The following is a 12,637-nucleotide window of genomic DNA, read 5'->3' on the forward strand; positions in this document are numbered from 1 at the left end:
AAACACATCTCTTTCTCATTGAAAAATCGCAGACAACGCGGGAAAGTAGATCCAACGTATTGCGGTTGCTTACACGCGTTTCGAATATAAACGACATCGTATTGAGGACATTGCTTCTTTGCTTAATCGCGATCGTAGAACATAAAACTTGGTCTTCGTAAGAGGAGAGAATAGTCGGGACACGATATCGAAATTTAAGCGAACGCTTAAACGACGTCTTGGATCTCGATTCATGCGGATGTGCTTTCCTCGGAGTCTGTCATCGGTTCGAATTTGACGTATACTGAATAGAATAAAATTTTTCCAGCGATAGGTCCTGTCACGTGTAGCGATACGATAGGACTTCGGCTTCTTTTCGCTGAGTTGACAATCTGCGTTAATCGACACAGTCGGTTGCCGATACATTCGCGCTTTGTTCCTTTTTCTATAATTCTTTCCTTATGGCGTATACGGAGATAAGAGATTTAGTTAACGGGACTTGACGCTAGTGAAACCGGCTCCAAGTTGTGCCGACATAGTTTGAATTAAGTGACTCTGACTCATGCGCTATAGTAAGAAAAAGGTACGAATTGAATGGAATTAAAGGATGGTCGTTTTATGATTCATTCAATTTCGTGCAGAATAAATTTCTATTAATTTTTATCGATGCGTCTTCTTACGGGAGAACGGTGTGCGCGGTGTTCTTTCTCTTAGAACGCATCTCCGTCTGCGATATATAGACGGTGCGAGAAACAAACAAATATTTAACTGAAGTCGGCGCGCTATATATTATACAGACGAGTGAACACGTTTTTGTCAAAATATTGCTTCTTTATAACAGATATACAGACTATAACAGATTCCTCGATCGCGCGCGCGACTCTATCGGATACTCGATTATAATCCGCTGTATCCAATCGAAAGAGAGACGAAAAAAAAAAATATATATATATATACACATACACACACACATACAAGAAAAAGGACAAAAAATAAATTTACTTTATCTTCGCGTATGATGTATGCGAAGTTTATTTCTCCAAAAATGACTTCTCCCCCCGATCCTCCTCCGCTTCGGTAGACTTCGTTTGCCGGATGGTAATTTAATGGTTGAACAAATTCTCGCGTACGAAATGTATACGGGTTTCTTTCTCTTTTTCTCTCTCTCTCTATATATATATATATGTATCATCAATTTGTAAATTAAGAGAAGCAAGAAAAGGAGAGAAATATTTTCATCGTGTTACCGAGTTGTCTTTCATTACTAATCGAAAGCGCGAGTACCTTTCTGTTTTCTTTCTTTAGAGATACGAGACGTAGGAGTTTGCGACTGTTATTTCGATTAATTTCGATTAATTAATCTAACGGGGAAATGCGCGCGAGTTCTGAGAATCTCTCGTCCCGTGACGGATAATCGTCGATCGCGGACGCGAAGGGGGAGCGAGATGCGTGTCCACGCGACGAAGAGTCTGCGTTCGAAATTACAGGCGTGAAATATGCAAATTGTTGCTTGATTTTTCCCACATATGTCGACTTTAATTATCGTCCGTTTTCAAAAACATGTCGCAAAAAAAAAGATGAAAAAACGCACGATCGTTTTCTTGTTGAATGTTGATTCCTATATATTTTTTTTTTTTTTACGTTGGATATTATCTTATTTTAATCTTTTCGTGTAATTCTAATGTAAAATTAAATCTCCCGTCGCGTCGCTATTGTAAAATAAGACTTATTATTAAAAATGCATCAAATGTTTTTGTTATTCAATAATAATCACGCTTGAAGTCATATTTTTCTCGGTTAAATTTTGTTGATACACTGCTGCTCAAGTGAAGAGAAGATAAAATTGCATAAATTTATAATTCCTTTTAAGATAGCTTTTGAGAGGAGCAAAATATTCCTCTTTAGAAATATAATATACTAATTATTTTTCCGATAATTGAATTTTCAGAGACATTGTTTCCGAGAAATTTACTCGTGAAAGACGGAGGACAAAATTCAAGAGTTAGCATCTGCATTTAGCACCGCATGCACGATGAAAATTGTATTGAGAATTCGCGGTCACTGTCTAAATGTGGTTCTCAATCTTCATCGTACTTTATTTCGAGATTGTCTTCAATATATCAAGAGAGGGACTGGATATGTATATATCTACGGTCACAAATTTAGCGTTAAATGTGAACGAGAACCACGCGGCGTTATACATGTGCGCGCTTGAAAGTCCTATAAAATGCGAAATACGCGTTACGCGATCCTTCGGCATCTCGACGGACGGAAGTGAATCAATAATCCAATACAAAAGAACGCGAACGTATAAATAGTCTGCGTAATATATAAAAGGCTAGTGTTTACGCGTTTCTAAGAAATTACGTTCTACGCAGATATATGTGTGAACGCTATCGCGCGTCATCGATAATTCTGAATAAATCATTGAATACTTAATTGATCCTTTCACACGAGCATATGTATATATATATATATATATATATATATATATATATATATATATATATATATATATAATGGACTGTTGTCATCATATACAGTCATCCATTTGCTGTTTAATTTGAGCTGTGTCGTAACAAAAAGATACGATGATTTATTTTGATTTGTATATAATTTTAACTTGTCAATCAAATATAATTAGAAATAGATAAATTGTACTTATAATGTGTACTTGATCTGTATACTTTAAACTAATTTGAGTTTTGGTATATATACGCGTCAATTCCTTTTTTTTTAGCATTTTAGCATATCTTTCATTCTCAGCGATATTAGATTATTTTTAATCAGTTAAAAAGATTTATTATTTTTTTATATAAATAAAATCTATCTCCGGAATAAAAATGGATATTTTACGGATTTTATAATCATTGAATGTGCGCTAAAAGATAATGAAAAACTGTCATCTCTGCTCAATTTTGTATCATTGTTTCGCGGATATTTTTTACGTCAATTTTAAAGGATATTTTTAAATGCAAAATACACTTATGGATATATATCAAGATGCAAAATTATTTCCCGTTGTAGATACCTATCATACCATTTTAAATGTTTGATCGGTAATAAAAATACGCTAAAAGGTTCGCAGATATGTTCATAGATGGCGGTTTTAGAACATTCTGGAACGCCGCATTTCTCGCAATTTCAATTAACTTCACACAGATAAGAAAGACATGTATGTATATGTATAAATATTGATTTAAATTTTAAATTATTTATTATATATATCGTAAGTTACCGAGTATTAAAATATATATCTTTTTAAGCTATCTTATGTTAATCTTTATCCAAATACTGTATATTTCTCGCAGCATATCACATATAGATTTAGCAATATATTCACATATTAGATTCATCAATTCAATCATATTTAGATATAGATATAGATACCCAATATACTGACATATATATAACAATGATTTTCAAATTGTGCTGTGTGTGAGAACTTGGAGCTCGGAAACCATCAGAAATTAAATTTGTATGCAAAAAGGATTATGTAAAAGGAGCAAAGTAACTTTGATATTCCGGGGTAATTGTTCCTTAAAAACGTTTCGTTTATTTAAAATATTAAACCGTAAATATAAGAAATATATAAAAACGAATCTCCGAAAGTTGCTCTCTTAAAAAGAAAAACAGCAAAATGCGCGTATTATTATCCCATACATATATTAATTAGATTTTTTATTCATTTTTAGTTTGCAAGTTTAATTAAAACTTGTTTATTTAGAGAAGTTATAGTAAATTAAAACGCTTCATGCATTTCGTAATGTTATGTAAGATACACACACACACACACACACACACACAGCCGTTTTTGTACAAAAGTATTTTATTTGAAATTATATTTACGATTTATTCAAAATTATATTTATTTTATAAGAATTACACACACATTGTAAATTTTACAAAATCAAAACTTATTTAAAAAGAAAAAGTATATGTGAAATATATTAGTTTAATAGCCCTGCTTTCAACCCCGTGTTGAATGTTTATGCTGAATGTGCGCCGCAGCGCGCATGCGCGGCTCCAGCTGGCGTCTCAGCCGGCCTGACGTTAGTCGATGTCGGAGTCTCGGAAAGGTGGGATCGTTCGCGTGCTCGCTGCCCTATCACACCCCGTCTCATTGTGTTCACTTGTCGTACGTGTGTGAAAAGGACAGTTGTGCAGCAATCACAAGTGAGATCATCCGCAAGTGGCAACGACGATAAGCAGCGAACGTTCGTCCGAAGGTACGCGAGATTAATTTACTTACTTGGAGTAAGAAAATTCGGCGCGGTCGACGACGCGATAGTGTCTCTCTCCTTCTCTCATCTCTTTCTCTCTCTTTCGCTCTCGAGGGGAACGACATCGCGCGCGCTCGATGATATCGCTATCACTAGCATAGCCGGTGAACCGCCTTCCTCTCCCCTGCGGTTGACCGAAATATCCAGACTCGATAGCGCCTACGGGATCTCGCGAATGAAATTTCGCCGAGTGTGTTCGCCGTTACCTTATTAAGCGGCGTTAGCATGCTTGGAAAGTCGCACGTTTATAGTCGAGAGTGACGGAACTGGATATCGAAGCAGAAGGGCCCGACAATGAACAGATATTGCCCGCTTTTGCAGCCGGGCATCTCCCTTTCTCTCTCTTCCTGTCTACGAGCGACGAGAAATAGTAGCGTTTTTTAGCTTATTTTCGGTATCGTAATATCGTAGCGTTTTTTTCTCTTCGCCCTAACGATTCTATGAAGTTTTTCTTTTCGGCGAAATCGATCCGTGTTTGATGTCAGTTTATTTTTTATTGACGTGACGCCGATACGATTCGATAAAAATGGAAAAGATAACGTCATCATGATTTCGACAAATCCTTGTAGAAATTTTCTTTTTTTCTTTTTGGAAAAAAATCGTACGATTAACTCTCAAAAGTAATCTGACACCAGAGAGGATCGATACATTCCAAAACACGAAGCGGAAGCGTTAAAGCGGGTCACATTCTTATCGGAACGATAAAAAAATCATAATGGTTGGGGAAGAAAGTTGACAAAGTTAATTCGGCTGTTGGAAAAATACGGTTTCTTTAGAAAGTGGAATTCGAAGAGTTGACGTTTCATCCACTTTATGATATGAATCCGATTTCGATTGGATGACTAAAATCTATTAGTCGATAGCCTGTTTGTAACACTAACTCAATTTCGCATTAAACGCCGAAAAAGTCGATAATCTTTTGTTGTCAGTTGTCAGTTCACAACGCAAAAGTGACATTCCAGTTCACGTGATTTAATGTCAAGAAATAAATATTTTTTATATATAATAGATTTTATTAAAATTCTTATATAGATAATTCTTTGAATCTCTACATAAAATTTCAAATAACACAGTGGATTTACAAATAATAATGAAACTTAGAATTAATTTTATGTTTAACAAATCTTGCGAAACAAATTTAAAATTGTATTATAATTGAATAGAATAAAGGAAAAGTTAGATAAAAATTAGAAAATTAGATGAACTTATATGTATATGTAACAAAAGATACAAAATCTTTAATTTACATAACACATTTTCTCGAATACACTGTTTACATAAATAAAACGATCACGATGAGATATTAAAAATGTTTAAAAAATATTACATATGCACAAATCATAAGTATAATAAAATAGACTTTAACAGATTTATGTATACATATGAATTATGAATGTAATAAGATACATTAAAAAAAAATCATTTACACGTAAAAATCATGAATATAATAAATATAATAGATAAAAAGATAAATTATAAATTTAAATATAAATATATATATATATATATATACAAATATTTTAAGAGATTAAAAGTGAAGGTAATAAAAAAAAAAAAAAAAAAAATGAATGCATAAAAAGGCAACATCGAATAAAGGGTTGTGAATGGCAGAAGAATTTAACCTTCCGTCGCGAACGCTTTCAGTATTTACAGTAACTTTCAATATTTACGATGTGCGTTGCATTAAACATCGATACATTCCCGCGCAAATAATAGATTAATCAAATACGACGGCGTGCATTTCATCGTTAGACGAGAAGCGAAGACAAATATACGACGACAATGAAAAACACGAATACAATTTACACTCGTTTTTCGTTCGAAATGCCGCGGGCCGTTATTGAGATATCTCCGTATTGTCGCGATGTGTGTATTTGTTTGTCTGTTTAATTTAAATGCGAAACGACGAAAGAGAGAGAGAGAGAGAGAGAGAGAGAGGTGGGGGGGGGGGAGTAGAAAGCGCGTTAGGGGAAACGGAGGAACACCGTTGCTAATTTGACATTTTGTTTAATTCAACTTTTTACTCTTTTTATTCTGCACACGTTGATGACACATATATGATATTTTTGTTATCGAAAAATGTCACTGGCAATAACGAGCAGCAAAAGTTGTAATAATATAATGATCCATTTGTATATCTGTATTTTGCTTCAAACCATCTGTATTAAATTTTTTTATTATTCACTATCCATAGATTCTTTGACGAATTTTTGATAAAAATCTTTTTTATTAAAAAATTGATGAAAAATGTGATCTTTTGGAAAATTTTATCTCTTAACTTTGAATATTAAAGAAATATAGGATTAAATTTCTGCAAAAGTGTGTATATGTGTATATTCATTGTTATATATATTTGTTATACATACATACATATATATATATATATATGTAATAAAGTCTATCTCTCTTAAATTATAGTATATCTGTGGGTTATATGCGTGTGTAAGATCTTATATTGAAAAATTTATATTTGAATTTTATTTTGCGAAAATAAATTTTCCACGGCTTGTAACTTTATAATTTTATAACTACAAACCTATCAACTAAAAAATTTAATAATTTTTATATATGCTTTTTATAATATATTCTGGAGTAATTGAAACTGGAATACAAAATTTCGCTGATGTTGTACGTTTTATTGGATATGATTTCTTTAAATAATTAAGCCGCAAACAAATGTTGCTAACGACGTTGATACAAAATACCGTTATTGATGCTTGTGAGTTTTTACGAAACTTTTTTTACGAAACCAAGATATCGGTACCGATAATAATGATAATGTTTACGATTTATCGATAAATGTCTCTGCATGCTCGCGATCTCGTTTTTCGATATTTTATCTTGCATTCCTATATATTTTTAAAAGAACTCGTGGTTCATGTACTATTATCAATTCCATGAATTTTCAAGAAAATCACATTTCGCGCATTGACACATTTAAGAATATGTTTTGTTCAATTTTTACGAGATATTAAAGAATTAGCGAAATATTAAAGAATTCAAGAATATATTGAAATCTTAAAAATGAATTTTGTACGTTTAGGAATGAAATAAATGTAGTAAAGGATGTTCATTAACTATATGTTATTGTTCCTTATCTCAATCTTTATCTTATCTCAATTTTTACAGAATATTGCTGTTGAACGTAATCAATGTCTATATATCAAATTATGGCTATCATTCGTTTTAATATATGGAGTCTTAAAATAAGTTATAATTAAAATATGAGATATCTCTTGTTTCTGTAATAATTCCTTAAATATAATTTATTTTTTGTTTCTGTATTTGTGCCATTTTATCAAAAGTTTGGTAGATATTCCCGAAGGTAAAAAATGTTTCAAATATCCTTGTGTAATCTTTATAAATGTTTTATCAAGAGATCTATGCGAGTGCGCGAAGTAAAATATAAAAAAATCTTTCTTTTTCATTTCTCTTTTTGTTCTGCCAAAATTAACATTATAGAGAAGTAATGTATGATACTAGATCTATATATATATATATAGTAAAATCGACTGTTCAGTCATGTTTTATTTATTATTAACCATCGTGCATGTAGGCGTATAATATTCCTAAAATATTGCGAAGATGATAAAAAATGACAGTCATCTGATTATGAGTAATAAAACTGAAAATACGAAGACATGACACTTATTTTGAACGCATAGCAAGAATTACAAATGGAGTTTTCCGCCTCCTCCCTCTTTCTCTTCATCTCTCTCCCTCTTAATTAAACGTTGATCCTCGCACGTTCTCCCGTAAAGAAAAGCATTTCCTTTTCCCTTTTCAAATTCCCTCGCAGCTGTTGCCCGTTGCAGCTGTGACAGTATGTGCATGTGCACGTATGCAGACATCTTGTTACTATCCGCTATGTACCTGTGGCTTGGCTCAGATCGATGACATAACAAGACTATTTTCCTTTGCAGCGCCGAATACGATAGTCGGGCCTGACTATTATCGGACTGGAGAACGTTCGTCGAGACAATCAAGCTAGTACGATTTCGTCTGTCTGGATCATCGTGTCTAAGGCTACTTTTCACTCCTTGTTGCCACCTACGTCGCGATCTCGCCATCGACGATTTATCTTCCACGGCTTCCGACAGGATCGTAAACTCACCCGGAAGAGAAACGTTTGTCGGGAAATCCGGCGAGCCTTAATGATAATAGCGACCGTTATATCCGCCGAGGGTTTTATCGACGAAGAATCTAGACGCGCGTTGGTACTATCGTTTCTGTCCGAAGTCTCTTGGGGAGTTCCTTAAATTGCGAAAAATGGAGGAATCTTCTCGAATCGTCGATCTCGAGCTCGGCTTTCCGTAAAGACTAATTTAACGCGTGTATTTTTGGAAATAGCTCAAGATTTATCCTCGACACCGCTATCATCAGCCGTGCGACGGGTCGAATGCGCAGGAAATCAGAGAGAGAGAATGCTCGGTTGGTTGTCCTGGACATGGGATAGATGATGATATCTCGCGCACCGGCAACGATGGGGCGATAGATCGAGATCGATAAATGCAAAATGGATTGGACACCTCGGATCAGGTAGCCAGAAAACGACAAGAACAGTCATGCGGCCAACAATCAATCGTCAAGGAGAATCATCCTAATAAGGCTTCGTTCTCGCTCTGCTCCGTGAATAGCATATCCGCACTCTCCGATTGGATTCTCGTGTTTCCGTAAGACTGTCTCATATTTTCTGAATAAGTCATTTTTTTTTCTATTCCTTTCATTTTCCTTCATAGGAAAAGATTGACTCGACTCTCTCTTGTGATCTTTAAAACTGTTCTATATTATTTATTTCCTACCGTGTCACTTGTCGCCCTTTATCACAATAAAGACTGAAGTTTAAGTTAATCCGTTCATCGGGAAATTCGCGTGGCCGACCTTTGGTCTCTCCATCTATTCTTCTCTCTCCTTTTGAGAAGCGAGAAATAGTTGGAAAAATTATATTGTCAAAGTTCAAGAGATCACGCGATCCATTGCAGAGCTTCTTCACAAACGCGCATTCGATCAATCTCATTTTGAAAGACTGATCAAAATCAAAGACTGATTTGCTATTGCCCCGCGTTAATTTTGATCCAAAAAAGAAGAATAGATCACATATCTTTACGCGTACATATCCTGCGTGATCTTCTTAATCCGATAGTCGTCAAATTGTTTATGGGGGAAATTATCGGAGACTAAATATCGTACGTGCTTCGCGAAACGGATTGTATGTATATACAGATACAAAAAGGATATATACATGTGTGTGTATAAATGAAGAAGATTCCGGATGTCGCCTAATGTACACGAAGGAAGTGGCGTATAACGGAAGTCGCTCGGTAAACGGACGTATAAATTGAAACGCGTCGATTTTCTCTCAGGATCAACGATGACGATGACGCGAATACTGGACGAGCCGTCGCGATAAAGTGATCAATCCGTGATATATTACGGACGCGTGATATTCAGTGACGCAAAGTGAGATTAGTGTTACTGCTGCATGAGGACGTAAAGGTACAGGATGGGTTGTGGACAGAGCAAAATCGGCAATATCTATCCGAAGAACAAGAAGAATAAAAACAACAGCGCGAAGAAGAACGGCGACTCCATCCGTGAGTAGAGAATATTTTAAAATTTAATAAAAATTTAGAAAGAAGAAATTTTTTCATTTCTGGAATCGAAATTTTATTTAGTAACAATTTATATTTCAACTTATTATAGTTTTCTTGCGGATAAAGTTATATCGTTATTATTGCTATTATCATTTCGTGAAATTAGAATAATGTAAAGTGTAAAGTAAAACAGGATAGCGATTTTCTTTGTTTCATCAGGATCTTAATATCTGACAACAAAGTAATTTCAAAATTTCCATTAATACGGTAAAATTTGAAATATAAATAAATTTGAAATAAAAATTTTGAAATATAAATAAATATATCTTTTGTGATCTAATTTTTTAAATTCAATATTATACTTTTACAATTTAAGATTGATTAAGACGAAATTATATTACAAATTACATACGTAACTATACAAGTTCTCTGGTTGATACTCGATAATTCGGATACTTCATTATCGGATAGTGATTTATTTAATAAGGAAAAATTTTAGTCGGAAAATAGAACGCTATTATAATTCAGAAGTTCATTAAAATTTCAACTCTTTGGAGTGCAAAGCTCCTATATAATTCCGTTCACCGTGAAATATCTATCTAACGGAATCTTTTGAAGCGCTTTATACTCCCACATTCGCTTTGCGTACTTATGCGATACTATGTAACAAAGGACCATCGGTTTTTCATTTTGCTCGCTGATGCAAAATTTCACAAATATAAAAAATTGCACGATGCAAAAAAATTAATTATTACATATTTATATTTATTTCTACATATCTATAAATATATGTATATATTTATTTATTTTTTAAAATATTAATAGCTCTGTGTGTTTAATATTTAAATTAATTTCTATTAATTCGTAAGCGCGAAATGTGTAAATTTAAAAGAGACTCGAATCTCATTCTACTCAACATATTTGAGTTTTTAATAATCTTCAGTTTTATAAGACGCTGCAAACGGTATGTCTTTTATGAAGAAATAAATTACATTCGTATGAAGTAATTTGCGAGGGAATGTTAAAATTTAGAGATAACAAATAATACACATTATATGACATATGTTTTCAACATATGTTTTACTCGAGCAGGCAATCAATAAATTAAAAATATCTGTCAAAAAAGCCATTACATGATTATAGTCGCGTATTGCTTTACGCTTATCAATTTATCAATTATCATAATATCATTATCTCGAATATATACTGCAAAATTTTCAAAAAGAAATTCAACTTGGACAGCATAAGTTAAATACGATGGTTTGATTATAAACGAAGTGCTTCTGATAAGCCGGTCATGCTATCAGGTTAGATTCATTCCACGAGATCTAGATATAGGTCGGCATGCGTTTTGTTAATATGGTTTTCTCGCGAACGTGTCAACGAACACGTACGCACGCGTGTCCTCGATCGATTCGCAACGCGTTGACGTATTTGAGGTAGATTAGGGGCTGGGTTAAGTTGCTTTAGGTCAAGCCGAGGGGCGTATTACCTTTTGACGTCAGATTGACATTTGGGGTAGGTAGTGATTAATTGTCTAACAATGAATGTTTTCTCTCTTTTTCTCTACTGAAGCTATATTTTTCTCGATATGATTGTACATGAAAATAATATATATGATATAAAATAATATAATTATAGAATATTTTTCTTCAAAAATAAAGAGATGCATATGATAAAATTTATTACAAAAAATTTTTAATCTTCCTACAGTTATAAATTTACTATAGCCATAGTAATCATCTACATATTTTTTGCATTAATTTTATGTAATGCGTTTTACGTTGAATTTTTTAAAAACATTAAGATATTTAAATGACATGTAAAATAATGTCTCTTTATTTTTTATTTATCAAAAGTCGAATCATCTAACAATTTCTTAAATAATAATACGATAATATCACATATATATGCGTGTGTGTGTGTGTGTGTATGCTCATAATTCCGTTTTTATTTTACAGCACATTTCTCCGTTTAATTCGCATATGCCATTAAAAATAATATCATAATCGACTTTCACAGACTTTCTCATATACGTTTCTCGGAAGCCAATGATTACCTCTCTATTAATGATCAATCTTGCTCTAATTTCTATCTCTCGATATTATTCGAATAATCTTGAAATATCTAAAAGGGGTTCACGAGCAAAATATAAATTTTTGATTATGGGAGTACGTGACTCTCGACATGACTGCTACTTCCGTTCGAAAAAAATAATTCTGTTCGGAGTTTAATATTTATGAGAGACACGAGTGATAATTCATTCTAAAAATATCGATTTGAATTTTTTTTCGCGTTAAAAGATGAATATTTTCAATCGAACAGAGTGAGCGTATTTATATAGGTAAAAATTTAATTCTGTACTTTCTTCATGTTTCTGCTCTTTCGCGATCTCTAGCAATCGCGTATAGAAGGAATTTCTTTATTCCTTACATTTGAACAACGATGGATAACATTCGTACACATTGTTCGTATATTGTCGAAGAGGGCAGATTACGAACAGATAAGATCTGCATACAAGATCTCGTTCGTCGTGGTATCATTGCGTTGATATCAGTTGGGATATGACTTGTCGAACATCGTCAGCACATCTCGAGTCATGAAATAATCCGATGCCGTTCGCGGTAACTCGAGATAGTAACAATCACAGTGGTGGATTTAGATACAGAGGTATAATACTTGATATAATCTCCTCCTCTCTAAGAACTTGCAAGTCGAAAAGAGATATTTTATATATATATGTGTGTGCAAAGTTTATTAATAAGTAATATTTTTTTGCTA

The 12,637-nt window shown here is 33.4% G+C and overlaps 1 protein-coding gene across 3 annotated transcripts in view; it reads left to right on the top strand.

Moving 5' to 3' along the window:
* Nucleotides 1-3,990: 3,990 nt before the first annotated feature.
* Tow (target of wingless) overlaps nt 3,991-12,637 on the top strand; it is a 45,050-nt gene continuing 36,403 nt past the window's right edge. The window contains exons 1-3 of one of the 3 annotated variants that reach the window (XM_070300307.1): nt 3,991-4,208; nt 8,186-8,935; nt 9,245-9,856. In XM_070300307.1, the coding sequence (XP_070156408.1) occupies nt 9,766-9,856 (91 nt within the window). In that variant the 5' untranslated portion in view covers nt 3,991-4,208; nt 8,186-8,935; nt 9,245-9,765. Of the gene's footprint in view, nt 4,209-8,185; nt 9,857-12,637 lie in introns of all 3 variants that reach the window. The other 2 variants (XM_070300314.1, XM_070300297.1) reach the window with 2 other exon arrangements.

The sequence above is a fragment of the Polyergus mexicanus genome, unplaced genomic scaffold, assembly GCF_030449975.1.
Source record: "Polyergus mexicanus isolate NDT 795.1 unplaced genomic scaffold, iyPolMexi1.0 SCAF_1, whole genome shotgun sequence".
NCBI classification, from domain to species: Eukaryota; Metazoa; Arthropoda; class Insecta; order Hymenoptera; family Formicidae; genus Polyergus; species Polyergus mexicanus.